General features: G+C 39.9%; 1 protein-coding gene across 2 annotated transcripts in view; it reads right to left on the reverse strand.

Annotated features, from left to right (window-relative positions):
* Nucleotides 1–16,939, reverse strand: part of LOC114146631 (receptor-type tyrosine-protein phosphatase N2-like) — a 186,334-nt gene that overhangs the window by 128,442 nt on the left and 40,953 nt on the right. Inside the window, exons 7-10 of one of the 2 annotated variants that reach the window (XM_028020895.1) lie at nt 16,414–16,725; nt 15,964–15,992; nt 14,546–14,919; nt 9,891–9,977 (exon numbers count right to left, since the gene is read on the reverse strand). In XM_028020895.1, the coding sequence (XP_027876696.1) occupies nt 9,891–9,977; nt 14,546–14,919; nt 15,964–15,992; nt 16,414–16,725 (802 nt within the window). Of the gene's footprint in view, nt 1–9,890; nt 9,978–14,545; nt 14,920–15,963; nt 15,993–16,413; nt 16,744–16,939 lie in introns of both variants that reach the window. The other variant, XM_028020894.1, reaches the window with a different exon arrangement.

A 16,939-nucleotide genomic window follows, 5' to 3' on the forward strand; every position in this document is an offset into this window, starting at 1 on the left:
GGACGACCTGCTGCTGGCGTTTGTGGCTGGTTGAATGCACCAGGCGGCAGTTTGCACATTAGATGCATTTCTCTCCATACCAGTGCTGTTTATAATCAGCTTGATGTCATTTCACACATGTAATTAACTAAATGAAGAGTGAGAAATGGACCTTATTAGTGTTGAAAAATGTTGACTTTTTCCTCCGAATTCTAAATCTATGTCAATCTATGTCAAAATCCAAATAAATGGTCAAACCTTCTTAGATGCATGTCAATTAGAAAAATCACATAACTGTTTGTTTTTTTGCCATAGTATTTGTAAACCTGGACTTTATCCACATCGGAGTTATGTCCCAAATTTATTTGGTACATTAAAGTTTCAAGACCAGATTTGCCAAATGGTGCATAAACAATTTAAATGATTCTGAGAGGAAAAAAGTCAAAGTTCTGAGAAAAATGTCTGAGTTCTTATATTTTCTTCGGAGACTCTAATCCTCTTCCATAACAATGGCTTTATAGCAGGGGTGTCCAAAGTCGGTCCTGGAGGGCCGGCAGCCTGCATGTTTTAGTTCTCTCCCTGGTTTAACGCACCTGCCTCAAATGATGGCTCGTTAGAAGACCTAAAGGTTGTTGGTACCACCAGGGAGAGAACTAAAACGTGCAGGATGCCGGCCCTCCAGGACCGACTTTGGACACCACTGCTTTATAGGGTTGAAACATGTTAAAAGTAACAGTTTAAAATTAAAAAAATGTAATAAATCCGTAGAAAGATTTTTCATCTGAAATCATTTATGAGTCTTTTAATTTACGAGTTTCACCTTAAGATTTTAGTAAACTGCTTCTGCTCATCCATCCATTTCCTAAGCTTTTCTGAGCCTGAACTGAATGGAAATGGTTTTGTCTCCCAGCCTGAGCAGACATGGTTATTTAAAACAAACGGTGCCGATGTGACTGATGAAGACATTCTGTAGTTACCAGCCTCATCCTCTTCAGCCTTCATCGTTTTCACATCCATCCAGTGGAGGCCCGCTCTCTCCTCCTGGTGGCGGCTCTCTGATATGACCCCTCAACTCAGACAGACATTACATCACCCCAGCACTCGTGTTTGGAAAAATACTAAATTAAAAAAATGTAAAAAATAAAACCTTTGGTCTACACTCAGTAATGTTATGCAACAGCTTTCATTATTCAACAGTCAGCCACAATCAAAGGCTGAGAGAATCCGCCCACAGCAGCGCTCTCCCCCCCTCCGCCCGTCGCCATGCCCTCCACCACTACCGGGCCACGGCTGCAGCTAAAAACATTTCCAGGGCCGCTTCGCTGAACAGCGCACAGCGCTCACCGTCAGTGTTATCTAATCAGTATTGAATTGTTCCAAATGAAATGTGAGGGTGTGAGTCACTCCAGGTTTGTTTTGTGTCCTGGCGCAGTGTGTAGGCTCACTTTTATGATTCATGTCTTTCCAGTTTGGATGTTTTTTGTTGTTGTTTTTTTTTTTGCTGCAGGCTCGATGAACCGCCGCCGCTCTCCGGCTGCAGCCCCAAGAGGGAATTGTTGGAAAAGTGGAAGTTTAGCCGCCTTTGTCAGCAGCTAGGGGCGTACAGGTCACCAAACTACTTTGTTCACAGACACTTTTGTTGCTGTTCTATGCTAATCTGCTGATTCTGAGCAAGGTGGAGGGTCGGGCTGCCTGCAGGGTTGCTGCCTGGTAAATGGAAGCAGGTTAGCTTGAAAAATGAAGTGGAAAGGGGAAGAAAAGAGTGATGTTCTACACTGACTTTTTACATTTTATGCAGCACTCTCACTCAAGCTGCTTCAATCTGGAAAAATAAATATTAAAGAAGTAATTTGTTCATCATAAAAAGAGGTTTTAACTGAATATTAGATATTTTGTTCCGGCATATGTTTACATGTTTAAGGAATATATGCCCAGCAGACGTATTTACATGTACATAATCTGTCACATTACACCAACAGACTTCAATGTATTTTATTGCATTGTTTGATAGACCAACACAAAGTATAAATAGAGTAATTAAAGCGCCAATATTTTTGGAATATTTCTTTTGTCAGCAAACATTTTTCCATTGTTCCTTGCAAAATTGTCTTGTACTGCCAGATTCTTACTTGAATTGTGAGTTTGGGGCAGTCTAACTGTTTGGATTATCATCTGACTAGAGGAGGTTTTTGCTCATGTTGTCTTTGTACTGAACATTTGACAAACTGTCAAACACTTCTTTTAAATTACTTTTACATCTCAGTAGATTGTTTCACCAAAGCATCTCTGCAGCTCCTCCAGAGTCGGCATTGGCTTGTAAATTTAGAGTTCTGCCATACTATATTTCAGACAGAGTCTGTCCTGCATACTAAGCATGCATGTAGGGACAGTGGAAAGGAAAAACTCCCCTTTAACAGGAAGAAACCTCCAGCAGAACCAGAACCAAAACCGGGTTCAGTACAAGTGGCCCGGACCGACTGTAAGGTTGGAGGGTTTGAACAAAGCTCTAGATGCTTAAAGGTTGAAATGTTGTTTTACAACTAATCAATTGTATTATGATTTCTGTTATGATGACTAATATATTTTGAAGGGTAATTTTGTTCATCGACATCATAATTTATTTTAACCCCTTAACTGGCAAAGGGCGAGAGGAGGGCGTCGTATTGCAAGAGGGGGGAGGAGGTCTGACTGACCACCTCTCCGTCCGTCCCTCCAAAACTTGACAGATATGCTATTTTATTTATATAATTATAAGTAATGTCCACTATCAGTAATTATGTGTCTATCTTAGGATTCCTCTGGTCATTATCTTTCATTAGAGCCTCATTGATGACTGTATGTTGAAGCTCTGAGGAGTTACAGTCAATTAAAGTTTGTATATCAGATGTTGTCCAAGTGTGCCGTTTGGAGACTCCAAATGGAGACTCCAAACGGCACACTTGGACAACACCCGTACATCCTCAAAAATAAACATGTCCAAAACGGCATCTCTTTTTGTGCTATTTTAATCAGTCTTGAAATCCAAGAGCAGAGTTCTTTATTCTACAGATTTATTGTATTTTCCAGTCCATACATTCAACACTCAATGTGCATTTACAAGAAATAAAAATGAAAAATCTGGGTGAATCAAAATTTTTCAATTTCTTTTGTGTTACAAAGGTAATAGCTACAAACTACTTACAGTTAAAGTATTTTTGACTGAAAAAATTGAAAATTTAGCTTGTCATCTTCATAAAGAGACCAAGCTTTTGCATGTGCTCCAAATTGTTCAAGAACAGAAGCTGATTTCATTTGGGTAAACCTTTTCAGCTGTTTTATGTGATTTTGGAACCGTCAGTTTTTTCATTTATCGTTTATAGCAGTGTTTTATTTTGGATATATCCAGTGTTAACTGCTCTTTACAAAATTGACGTTTTTTGGTCTTTTAATGTGTAAATCGTACATTGTTATGCCATTATCAACATCAGTTGAAAATTATCTCAAGACAGCAAAATTATTGTTTACCACAATATTTACTGGGAAAATTTATTGTCCAGAAAACCTTTTAAATTTTTTTTAAAAATTAATAACGCAGCACAACTTTAAACTTCTCCTCAGCTTTACTCCTGAATTGGGTTCCTTCATTTCCATGATGCTGTTTGTTCTCTAATGTTCTAGAACAAAGTAAACAGCTGGATTTAAACCAAGATGCAGTTACCGTATTTTCCGCACTATAAGGCGCACCGCATTATAAGGCGCACCTTCAATGAATGGTCTATTTTAAAACTTTTTTCATATATAAGGCACACCGCATTATAAGGCGCATAGAATAGACGCTACAGTAGAGGCTGGGGTTATGTTATGCATCCATTAGATGGAGCTGCGCTAAAGGGAATGTCGACAAAATAGTCAGATAGGTCAGTCAAACTTTATTAATAGATTACAAACCAGCGTTCTGAAAACTCGTTCATTCCCAAAATGAACAGCTGTTGCTTCCTCCACTTCCGCACCATTGTTCATGTTAAATTCTCTCTCTGCTGCTCTATGGGCTCTTTGCACCTCAGCTTAATGATGAACATCGAGCCGAAGCCCCAACAATAAGCTGGAGAAAGGTTTTAAGATGTTCGCCTCGTTATACACAGATACGAAGGTGAGTTTTACTTTCTTTAAACTTTGTGGCTAACATTAGCTTTAGCTTATGCTAGACATTTTTCTTGTAAAAATGTGCTATTTAAGTATCTAAACATTTTTCATCATTCATTAACAGACAATGTTTTTACCTTGTTTTCAAGTATATTACCTGCCTTTATTGTCGTTAGTGTCAGAGACCAAGTAACGGGGATTTTACGGTTCACGCTTTTTGCTTCTGAAGCACAAGCCCATAGCTTAACAGTAGAGCAGCTCTGGTGTCGGAGTTCTAGTTCAGCTGACGGTTCAGGTTCAAAGTTGTTGCTTTTAGAAAAATATGGCCGTGTTCCTTAAGGTCTCCGTGTTATTTCACTTTATTAGTTTTGCATGCTTCTTGTGAAGCAGGACGGTGTTTACAGCAGTGTGTACAGGCGGATCAGTAGCTCTGCTGTCTGGCTCTGGTCTGATCTCTCGTTCCCATAAACTCTATTTCAGGCTGAATACAGAAGTGATTCCATGGAAATAACACAGAAAGCTCCTTTACCTTCTTCTTTAGGCTGAAGAAGCTGATCCGGAGTGAAGTGAAGGCTGTAAACTTTGCTGTGCTGCATTAGCTTTAACTGGTAGCGACGAATATTTACAAGCCACCGTCTTCTTAATTCAGGATCGTTTGGAAATCCATGAAAACTTAAAAGCCCATTATATTAGGAAGACAGCAATGTTCATAGTATTGTTTTATTTGCGTCTGAAATAAGACTTTGTCTTTTCTAGCTGTCATGGTAACTCAAAGCGAAAAAAGAGAGCCGCATTTGCGCATGCGGTTGTGACGTCAGCGCGGCAGGTGCAAAGAGCCCATTCCCGTGTTCTACTGTGTGACTGATCGCCTTGAGCTTAAACTCTGCGTTGTAAGCATGTCTCTTAATAGGAGCCATTTTGGGGTCTTTACACAAAACCCAGCTTGCACCGCTGGCTGCATCGGCGTCTGCTTTCCCGTTTCTTCCTCTATGGGGAAAATAAAGTCGGCGTCTGCTTACCGTAGTTGCGAGACCTGTTGTGGCTCAATATTGGTCCATATATAAGGCGCACCAGATTATAAGGCGCACTGTCGGCTTTTGAGAAAATTGAAGGTTTTTAGGTGCGCCTTATAGTGCGGAAAATACGGTACATACAACCTGTAACTTCTAAAGGCATTTGGACAAATCTGACTTTATTTAGTGGTTATAGAGTAAAGCGGACAGTTTTTATAGACACAACACTTGATTAATTTATCTAGATAAATCTGTGTTAGATTTTGTAAAAAATAACATGGATATTTTTCCTTCATCCTCAACAGTTATGAACCACTTTGTGTTGGACATAAAATCCTAGTAAAGGGAATAAAATTTGTGGTTATAGCATCAAAAAATCAGAAGAAAAGTCCATATGTTGCGACTGAGAGGTACTGAAGCAGGTAAAGAAGATTTGTTGAAAAGCTGGGTGGTAGAAGCCACAGGTAGTCGAGGTAAATCAGCGTCAGCCTGAGACTTTTGTCTCTGGGCTTAATCACTCTCCTGAAGGTGACTGCTGTTGCCACAGCGGCGAGGAGCCAGGCAGCCTTGAAAAATACGTGTGGCGCCTCTGACAAATTATCAAGGCGGCTCCCCCTGCTGGGCTTTTACTGCGCTCGCAACAAAAGGAGACCCCCGGCTTACCACCTTTCTTTCTGCATCTATATCTCCCTGCCATTACTCTCGCTTTCTCTACCTCAAATCCATCAGCCTCCCCCCCGTGTGTGGCTCCCTCTTTTCATTCCCGGGATAACGGAGCAAAGACAAAAGGTGCATTAGAACAGCAGAACAGTGCGGCCCACCCAGGGACTCAATACAGCAGCCGAGCGACGCGGCAAGGTGCTGGGTGAACAACAGCGGGGGTGGAAAGAGTGTGTAGTGTGGGGGCGAAGCTGTGTGTGTGTAAATCGCGCTACACCAGCCACCCAATCCCCTACCTGCCTGCACACACACGAACATGCACTTCTCTCTCACTACAGCTCCGAGTTCAAGGCAGCTTCCCAAAGCTTTAGTTTACTCAAAACTCAAGAAAAAGTTATTAAATCAAAAATACTGCAGCGATCGACTGCTGCAGAGAAACACCTTTTAGAGGACAAAACCCAGCTGACAAGAGACAAGCTGTGCTGACAAGATAACAGACATTCAAATTATTTATTCAACTCAGATCACCATAATCAAATCTTCATAATTGCCTGGAAGTTAAAAAAAAATGTGTGCAAAAGTATAAAGCTTGATATAAAAAAGAGATGACAAAAGCAGGCAACAAGTTCATTTTTCTTTTTATTTTTAAGCACGGTTCAACTGGATGGGTTTGCAGACGCCACGTTTATTGTTCCTCCCTAGAATCATGATGTCAGCTTTGCATTGTGCTCCGAAACGGTGCAATTAAAGTAGAGAGTATACATCATACTGTCATTCTTTCGTTTCAAAATAAAGCTAAAGAGTAAGAGCAAGCATACAATTTTGGTTCTGAGACGTGAACGCTTCAAACAATTAGCATGTCCCAGAGACTGTGAAAACTCCTGGCATGTAGCGGACAGATCGTTTAAGATGGATCCTGTTCATTTAATAAAGTTTTAGGGGCTGGAAAACATTTGGCTCTTCAACTTTTCTTCAACTTTGCATCATGTTACACTGTCATTCCCTCATCAAAAACATTGATTCTTTAATACATATTTGAAAATTCCATTCGGAGGTGAATCAAAGTCAGCTCCCCTAAACTAGTGGCGGCAGCAATTCGCAAACACCTGGAGGAACTTATACAAACTGCTACACTCCTAAGAACGGTTGTAAATGGCATCCTGGAGAAGCATTGTCGTGACTTACTGGAGAAGGAATTCCTAAGAGTAGAAGTTTCTTAAAGAGACATAACATAGTAACTTGATTGGGCTATAAAATGGCGGTATGTGCCTGGAAAACGCATAATGTAAGGGGTAGGGGAGCTCAGATTCGATGGCTAGTCGATTAATCAGTGTCGAATTCCTTACCTTTGAGAGGTGTGGAATCGGCCGATAGTTACATGTGAAGCCGATCTTATCCACTAATCTTATCAACCTCTGCAAAGGTGTAAAAATCAGGAGCTGTCCTCTGCTGCTCTCAGTCAGAGGTTTGACTCTGACGGGAGACACCGGCCCACCAGGTCATGTCTGTACGTTTGCAGTTAACAACAGTCATCCCACTGTTACCAACTCAGCGACTTTCTTGCTATATTTAGCAACATGTTAGACAAAATAAATTGGCACTGGCTAAAATTATAATCGGCAGGTCAGGCTTTTTACAGAATAGTAATTGGCAATCGGTCCACCCCTAGTAAGAAAGCAATTCTGTAATACATATTTACTTTTTCTTGAGCTGTATAGAAACCTGTCTGTGTTTTTCTCTGGGGTGTAAATATGACAAAAACGTCATTTTTCAATTGCATTCTTCAAAATGAAAAAGATAAGCGATCATCCCAGTGTGAAAACATCTCAACTCAAAACAGAAAATTCCGTGTTAAACTTGATACAACCTGCAAAGCAGTTTTTCTGTTGTAGCTCATCTAACCGGGGGGAAAAGGTGGAAAAAGGAACGAATCGCTGAGGGAATGATAATAAAACCACAAAGGTACAGTGAGCGAGAAAAGACCAAGTGGGTTCAGACAGAGTTTGGTATCATTAATAAATGATAGCAGTGAGTAGTGGCTTGACTCGTCGGCATGCACAAGCATGTCCTCATCCCATCAGCGCAGGGGGGAAATGTTGAAAGGAAAATAAGTCCACTTGGTTTGCATCTTGCTTTCTTTTCCTTTCTTCACTTCAGGTTTTAAAGCCTTGTGCCTCTCTGCTTTGATCCCACCAGTTTGCCCTCTGTGATCCAACATGCTGGGTGTGGGGGGGATGCTGGAGCCGGCACCACTCACGTCTTATGGGGGAGAACATTTGAAAAGTGTTACTGTGTGATGCTCCCCTTTGGGAAGAGGGCCGCCCACTCAGGCCTGCAGGTAGACGGTCAGGAAAGCAAAGCGCAGTATGGACGCCATGAGTCATCCAGACCTCTGCTTCCATGCTGGGCTCTTTTTAGTCTGTGCACACAGTTGGTTGTAATTTTAAATGGCTGCTGAATTGAAGGTTTTCTCTTGATGCAATTCTCATTTCTATTTAACTGCTTTGGCAGTCTGACAGCTGGGAAGGCTTCATGCCCACGGGCACCGTTACATTTCAGGGCAAAGAGGACATTAGAATCATTTTAGAGGCTCGTATTTTTAGTTTCCCATAAGAAACAGGCGGCACTGACACTCTCTGGTAGTTTGTGTGTGTGTGTGCGTGTGTGGGGGGGTGTGTGTGAGGGTGTGTGAGTGGTATTGTGCAGTGAGCTTCAAGAAGGTCAAGGCTTTATTTACAAATAAAATGTGATTGTGGTCAATTAAACTTTTGTTGCCTTAAGAGATGATCTATATTAAATGGTTCACTGGAAACTATTGACTAAGCTTATCAGGATTAGTTTGCTTGCTAAATGTGTGAAGAAAAAAACTCTAAGACCAGACAAAGACAGTAGAAATATATAATCTAAATGATGTTCCTCAAAACGTAGAGTATGTAACCATCATTTTAGATGTTTTTTTCTGTTTTTGATCTTTTTATAGGCACTTTTACACTCCATTATTTCGAGCTGATCTGGCAAAAGGCATCAACCAGCTGGAACCAAAAGCGCTTAAAATTTCCACAGAACAGGAGGAAAAATGTTCGACATGTAACTAATCAGGCTGTTAATGTTAAAATGTGATTAATCTGAAAAGCTTAACGTGTTAATGTTACATAATGCAGATCAATCACAGAAAAAGCCTCTGTCCTGCAGAGAGATCCTGGGTCAAACCAGCGTGGTACACCGTCTTGTACTGCGGTCAGCAATGCAGAGTCACAAATGTGAATGAAAAGACGAGCGAAGAGAGTCAGAGTGGTGAGTGCAGCGGCAAATTTGACTTTGAAAAGTTTTCCTTCCACCAAAGCACAAGCAGTTTATAACCAACATTTTTAATTGCCTTTGGAAAAATGACTTCTTTTAAACCCTCCTGAAGACACAAACCTGAAAAGCTGATTTGTTTGGTTTGAGATAGAACATTTTATGAAAAAAGAAACAATTTTACATTTCAAGCTTACAAAGTGAAGCGTAGTGATTAATAGTTATTAATCACAGTGGTGGAGTGTGACTAATCTGATTAAATCTTTTAATCAATTAACAGCAAAAGTAATATTTCATAGGGTGGCAGTTATTTTAACAGAATGTTAAGCTAATGCTAAATAAATGCAAAAAGTGTCTTAATTGGGGTTGAATTTCATAGAGGACTTCTTAATTTTAATTTCCAAGGTTGCTTATAATCTAAAGCCCCGACTAAACATTGGAGACATTTAGGATAAAATGTCCGTCCCCATGACAGGATGCGGCGCCACTGAAATCGTTGTAGTAGGTACGCCAGGCCAGGCATTTAAAACTCAGTTTATTTCAGAAACTGACCTATTTTTTTTCTATATATTAAAAAAAAACAAACACTTTTTTTACATAATCTAATTTGGAAAATTATGTATGTATTTAAACTAACAAGCGTAATCAGTTCACCTTAGAAGAAAATAATGTATTGCCAAAATTTGTGGCAGTTTGTATAAACCTCACACTCTGAAGCAAATATTTGTATATGACCAAACACCAGTAAAACCAGTAGGAAGGATGGAAACAGCTGCGTTTAACTACTGAATGATGAGTTTAAAAGAAGAAGATACGTACAAGAGCTCAGCGAAATCCGTCATCTGGATATTTGCCCGATGAGCCAAGATCTCCATCAGGTGAAGGCCTTCGTCTGTCTGCAGCCGACTGCGGGTGACGAAAAGATGGACATCAGAGAACAAAAAAAAAAAAATAGTTTCCTCTTTTCACAAAGAAGTAAATTAACAGTGATCAATATTTTTATTGACACATCACAGCAGTAATGTTTTTATAATTATAAAAGGAATATACCAAAAGAATGTTGAACCTGATCTATTTTTATTATTCTACTTGCAGGTGGAAATGGAGGAAAATAGAAGAACTAATAAGTGGAGACATGAGCAACAACAAAAAAAAAAAACATCTCACATCGCTATTAAGTTGGACCCAGTGATGGAAGTTAGGAAGAACTTGCTGACAGATTTGACTTTTGCAGGAAAGGAGGTCAGAAAAGGTGCAAGGTGGGGAAGTGGGAGCGCTGTGTGGTGAATACAGAGGAGGCGAGGAAGGTCAAAGACAGAAAGCTTGTTATCACCTCCTCATTTTATGTCCGTCTCTTTTCAGTTTGTTCTGACAACAGATGACACAGTCAGGACCCAAACACAAATGAAGCAGGTCTGACTGCAACAAAAATAAGAATGCGGCGCGACTTGCGGGGTGCACAGAGTGGGTCGACGGCAGAAGGTCTGACCTCCACTATATGGAAAATAAAAACCTTCATCCTGCAATTTGATTGGCTTTTCTAGACGGTATATTTTTGGTGGACATTTTTGCCCAATGACATTTATTAATGCAACTTTTAGTCCCTAAACTTTGGTTGTACGTCTCTTGATGAAAGCAAAATGATGAGTAAATGAGGGGCACCGTCACCTCGTGTTACTAAGCACCATCTTGTAAAAACTGCACCCTGATAACATGGGGTTGCATTTTAGATTTGAAGTTGAACATTTTTGCATCACTGAACTTTCACTGAACACCAGCTGCTGCTCTTATTTTGGTTCACATATAGAATGTCATTTCTATGAGCCAAATCTGATAAAATTTCCTTTGAGGTTTAACTTAAGTACAAAACAAACATTAATAAAAACAAACTAAAAAAAATATGTGTGACACTTCTGCTAGAAATGTCAGGTTTTTAGTTATTTCATCATGCATTCCCAGTTTAATGCTGCATTAGATGGTAATTTATAAAAGATAATTCTGGATTAAAAATCTGAATATATTACTTCAAGCCTTACATTACAAATATACAGCAGCATATCAGAGTCAATGTAAATAAAAATAAACAAAAAAGATATCACCAAGTTAAAAGAAATTGTAGAAAAACAAGTTTTTTTTTCTTCTATTCTGAGAAAGTCTCAGAAATTTTGAACATTTAAAAACGTTTGACTTTTGAAACAAATGTTCATGTTTTTGTTCTAGAAAATTTCTGAGATTAATCTTAAAACCTCTTTACATTTTTTAATGGTCTACAATGGTCCATTTAAAGCTTTTTTTTTTTTATAAAACTAAGCTTTAAATGAATAAAGGTGGGTGTAATATTATTCATTGTTCTGCTCTTGTAAGTTCAATTCAATCTAGTTGCCGGTGGTGAATATTTAACATTTTGTTTTTTAAAGAGAGAGAACAACTTAAATACAAACACTTTGACACAATAAGTAAAACCTGGCTGATATTAATTGACATTTTCATCTTGTTGTTTGTGTCTCAGGAGGGAGAGGCGATGAAGGAAACAAGTGATGTCAGTTGTGTGATTATTTTTTCACAGTGTTGAAATGTTACCTACCTACCAACATTCAATATTAAGATATTGGTCCGAATTTTCAGATCGGTGCATCTTTACATAAAAGTGCTCAAAATCTGAAGAAAACTTGTAGCATTTCTGTACAGTGTAAACCCACTGACATCTCACCGAAGTGGAAACAATCTTACACAATAAGGTTCAAGTCATTAAAAAGTCCATTGAACCAGTCTGAGTGTGTGCACAAGGCCGGCGGAACAAGCAGAGAGTTTGTTTTATGTGTGTTTGTGTGGTGTGGATGGGAGACCTGATTAAAGATCAATATCCCAGCTCTAAACTAATTGCTTCCTATGTGCCGTGACCTCATCTGACCCCACCTCCAGCCCCCCTTTCTGGTTCGGCTGACTTCAAACTGAGAAAGAACCTGTAGATACCTCCAGGTCGCATCATCTTTTTGCAAACAGGTCAGAGACTTGCTGTACATTTTGAGAAATTATGTTTTTCAGCACAGCAACTGGTGATTTACAGACCTGCTGTTCAAGGTTTTCTTCCTCATGTAAGCACAAGATGATCTCATGCTCCGATCCCTCTGACACTAATATCAAAAACATTTAAGGATGAATTTATTGTCCAGAAATTGCGCTGAAAATAAACTAACAGTGGAAAAAGCAGCTGTACGCCTAAGTAAACCAGTTCATAGAATATGGTGGATTGTGTCAGACTTACTGCTGACAGAAAACCTGATTTTGTTCGATTTCTCTTCCCTGAGCCTGGAAAGCAGACAGCAGCTCCGCCAGCCCACATGCTATGAGTCAGTGTGGCGTCGTGCAGAGCAGCAGCCTCTGAGCTGACATCGGTGATCACTGCTGCTGCCTGCAGATGCAGAGAGCTGACAGCTGCTACAGAGACGTCAGCTCCACGCCACACTGTGGGCCGTGTCGTGATCCGTCTGAGAAACCACACTCAGACTACAGGGGGTTCCCCTCACACTTAGGAGCTTTGATCAATTTCAATGCACACTTTCTAACATAAAGATATTCTCCATTTTAGGTATAAGAACACAGATTTGATGTTAGTATCTGTATCGGTCCTGATATGGAAAAGAATTCTAGATCGGTATCAGTGTCTGATCCATAACAGCAAATCCATTCAGTCTAATTCAGTAGTTCTCAAATCTTTGCATTATTTGACAGATTTTTGTAGTGAATGGAGAGAATAAAGTTTAGGATTGGTCTCCCAGCAGCAGTCTGTAGTCAAACTGGTTTTCAATCATACTTTTGTCAATGGAAGAAATACAGAATAAATACGGTGGCACAATTCATATCGCTAGACTGTTTGGAGTCTAATAATTCTTCACTAATATATTCCAGGTGTTTTGAACTTACATTTTATATGCTAATGTAATATTTAACCAATTGTATCGATTCTCATGGGTCAAGATGCTCACACTGGACACAAATGACATTGCCCAAGATGCTAAAGGTCACAGTAATGGAAACACAGACGAAAGCAGGCATATATTGTCCCCAATATTGATTTTGCAATATTTTTGTCACTGTAAGATCATGCAGCCCTACTGGAAATCATTCAGTTATATGCTTCACATATATTAACCTCTACATTTTCTCACTAGTGAATTGCAAGGGACTTTGGTTCATGTTAACATTTGAATTTCAGAGATGTTACTTGCGAAGGTCAAGAGAAGCAGAAGTGAATAAGGAAGGATTGGAGAGAGAAATGTGTAAAATACTCTAAAGATGTTGACATCTGCCCTGGAGAAGAAACTGGACCTTCTGCTAACTGGAAGGTAAAACAGCTTTTCTGTGTCTTCCTGTAGTTGTAAATATAAAATATCAATAATATTTTAAGTATTAACATCAAGGGGCGTGCTGTGGTGGCGCAGGGGGTTGGCGTGCCCCACGTTTGGAGGCCTTGGTCCTCGATGCGGACGTCGCGGGTTCGACTCCCAGTCCCGGCGACCTTTGCCGCATGTCTTCCCCCCTCTTTCCTGTCTGCCTACTGTCACAAAAAATACTAGCCACTAGTGCCGCAAAAACTCTTTGGAGAAAAAAATGGAAAAAAAAGAAAAAAGTATTAACATCAAAACTTCACTTAGAAAAATGGAATGACTGAACATGAGTCTAACAGAGCTTTTTATGTGCATATGAAGGAACCACAGAGTAAAGAAAAGATCATGAAGAGGAAGAAAGCCCCGAGTGTAGATACTGCACCTCTGTTTGTCAAATGTTAAGGCATAAGAACATCTGTATGTTGTTTCTTTTTACGCAACACAAACACTTATTCAGCTTTAGAGCAAAACTGGGACTTCTAAGTAGAATTGAACGGACTGAGATTAGAGTAAACACTGAACTTATAACACAATGATCAGTTTTATAAGATGGAGCAGAGTGAAGGAAGAAGGTCCTGCTCATTGTGTTTTCAGTGTGAATCTTTGGCTGTGACCTCCAACACAACATTTATGGATTTTCTGCTTAATAGCTTTGAATGAAGGTAATAAGATGAAAAGATGGAAAGACGCACGCCACCAAGACCTTGAGGGCTGCACCTGCAGCAGCAGAAACACAAGACCAAGGATTTCAACAAACCTTCGGTCTAAAACTTCAGCCATAAAGTAATCAATGCAACTCACTCACGTGTATGCAGCACATGTTCTGATGTTTAAAAAATTAAAACATGGGAAACATGGATAAGAAAATTAACTTCAAACACTTTTTTCCAAACCACAGATTATAAACAATCTTGACACCAGTGAATTAAAAGAAAATGTCACACTGACCAAGGATGAAAGTTATCTTCAACTCAGCATTTGCCATTTCAATTCTTAGCACTTCACAATAAACAGAACAGACGTCTCTCTGGAAGAAGATGCTCATCATCTCTTATATTTGGATAATCTGTGTAACTCATTACTCACTCCGTGTCTGTGATGACGTAGCCGAAAATGTCGTCGTCCGGCTTCTTCCTGTCCGTTTTGACGTCCAGCTGCAGCTCCGGCGCGTGAATCGTCTTCTTGTGCGGCTCCTCGTAGACGAGCGAGGCGGGCGGAGGCACCACCTCCTTGATCCAGCCAGCAACCTCTGATACCTCCTCCACCGACTGGGTGGTGTCCTTCTTCTGCACCGCCACTGCTGCCTCGCTGGTGTGACTTTGGACGTTCTCCAGGCCCACCTGCCGGCTCCTGGGGGCCGCCGCCGCGACATCGTAGCGGCTTCTGACTGACGAAGGATCGGAAAGAGAGGATTTGTTCAGGTAGGCCAGGAGTTTGTTGAAGAGGCTGTTGCTCTGAGCCTGGAGGGAAGATACAAGGACATTTCTATTGGGTGAATAAAATTAAATAAAGTCATGCAATTAAAACTTGAAAATTTCTCTTTGTACAGTCCAGTGGCGTCACTACGCCGATTCTAAGGGGGGCTGAATCCCCCCTAAAGTATTCTTAAGCCCCCCTTAATAATTTGGTGGGTTTTTGTTATGGTTTAGATTTTTACAAAAAACTGCAAAATTCAGAATAATGTGGGCAGAATGTGAGTAAATAATCACAAAGTAAGCCCCCTTTGTCCTTAAAACAATGCAAAAGTCTTCCTCTGTGATTCTCTCTGAGTTGTAGAATTTATAAAGTAAATTGTTTCTTTTAGTTTTTAAATAAATTTGATAATTTGAATAAAAAGCATACGTACTTTTTTGTACTTATTTTAATCAAGTTGTAACATTAAGTCATCCATAACTTTCAAAAAATTGATGAGCTATTATTTTAAATTCTGAAATTCTGAATTTATTTTATAAATTCAGCAAAATAAAAAAATGCGCCATTATTCTGCAGGTCCTGACTTCAGGCTAATTGTTCGTCTTATCAGGAACTGAATGTCACAACAGCAGAAACACTGGGACCAAAATCCACTTTCGTTCCGTCTTTAAGCAATCCGAAATCTAATCTGACGAACTCAGAATGTGCTGAGGATCGACAGGAAGAAGCAGACTGTCTGGATTGAACTCAAACTGCTACAACACTTCATGTTCCCACAGCATGACTTCTCCTGTCAGCACTTGTAGGTAAGACTTGTCAAATCAGATTCAAATGTTTTTATTTGACAATAAGCAACACTGAAAATCTCGATAATGATAAAATCCATGCAGAGCTCGACACCGTCTGACACGCAGATATTTAGACAAGATGTACAAAACTAGACTTTGTAGATTTTCCATAAAATATAATCAGCCTCTGAAAGGACTGCCATGTTTCTTCAGTTATTAGTTTTTAATTTAACATTCCAGCCATGCAAAAACATTTACAGTTTTCTGTAAGGTTGAAGGACATCGCAGGTTCTGATTGCTTACCAGATCATCCGCTGCATCTGTGTGCCGTTCTGTTGGGAGAAACAAAATGTTTTCAAGAAAATTAAAATATGTGAATATTGCTTTTACACAAAAATTAATACTTCAAAACGCATTTGTTTAAACCAGATTTTAGTTTTGTCCTAAAAAAAACAACCAAAATGTAAATGATTATCATTTAGATACTCAGCAAGCCAAGCTGTAATATTTAAGTAAACAACATTTATTTCCTCCATGTTAAATGAGCTTTATAGTTTCAGCCATTATGGAAGCACTTTTAGACCTAATGGCCTCGTTCGGCAAACAGCCATTAACAGACTGTTTATGTTCTGCTCTGGATGAAAACCGTCTTTGCTTCCACACTAATTTTTATTTTTTGATTGGAAACAAGCTTTCAAACATTCCTTTAGTGCTGTATGATGTTAAAACAGAAGTGAATATAGTAAAATGTACCTTGAAGCAATGCCAGTGGTAACGGCGTGCTTTCCTGAGGCTCAGGGTTCAGAGTGGGAACGTTCTGCAGCAGCACTTCATCCTCCTCAGCTCTGGAAGCCTCCTGACTCGAGTCGCTCTGCTCTCCCTCCAGGTCTCTGAGTCCGGGCCCTTGATCCCGGCTCAGAGGCCGGTCCGGTCCCTGGTCCTGGTCCACCACCACTAGAGCGTCGGCGATCAGGCTGGAGAGCTGGCTCAGGTCCTGCGGCGTCAGGCTGTCCACGTCCACATGCTGTCTGCCCACGTTCTTCACCACCTTCTCTATGAACCGCTCTGCAGAGGAGACACAGCCTCATAACACGTACAAAACATGTTCCAACTTAAATAGAGGTTTGGTTTATTTCAAAGCTACAGCCAACAACAAAACACCTTATTTTACCCCTTTTTAAAATTTCATTAACTCAATAAATATGAATAATTCATGTAACAAAAGAAAACTTGAATGAGAGGAGCAGAAAGAAGAATAAACTTATATCTGCCACCTATT

Source organism: Xiphophorus couchianus, chromosome 6 (genome assembly GCF_001444195.1).
Source record: "Xiphophorus couchianus chromosome 6, X_couchianus-1.0, whole genome shotgun sequence".
NCBI lineage: Eukaryota > Metazoa > Chordata > Actinopteri > Cyprinodontiformes > Poeciliidae > Xiphophorus > Xiphophorus couchianus.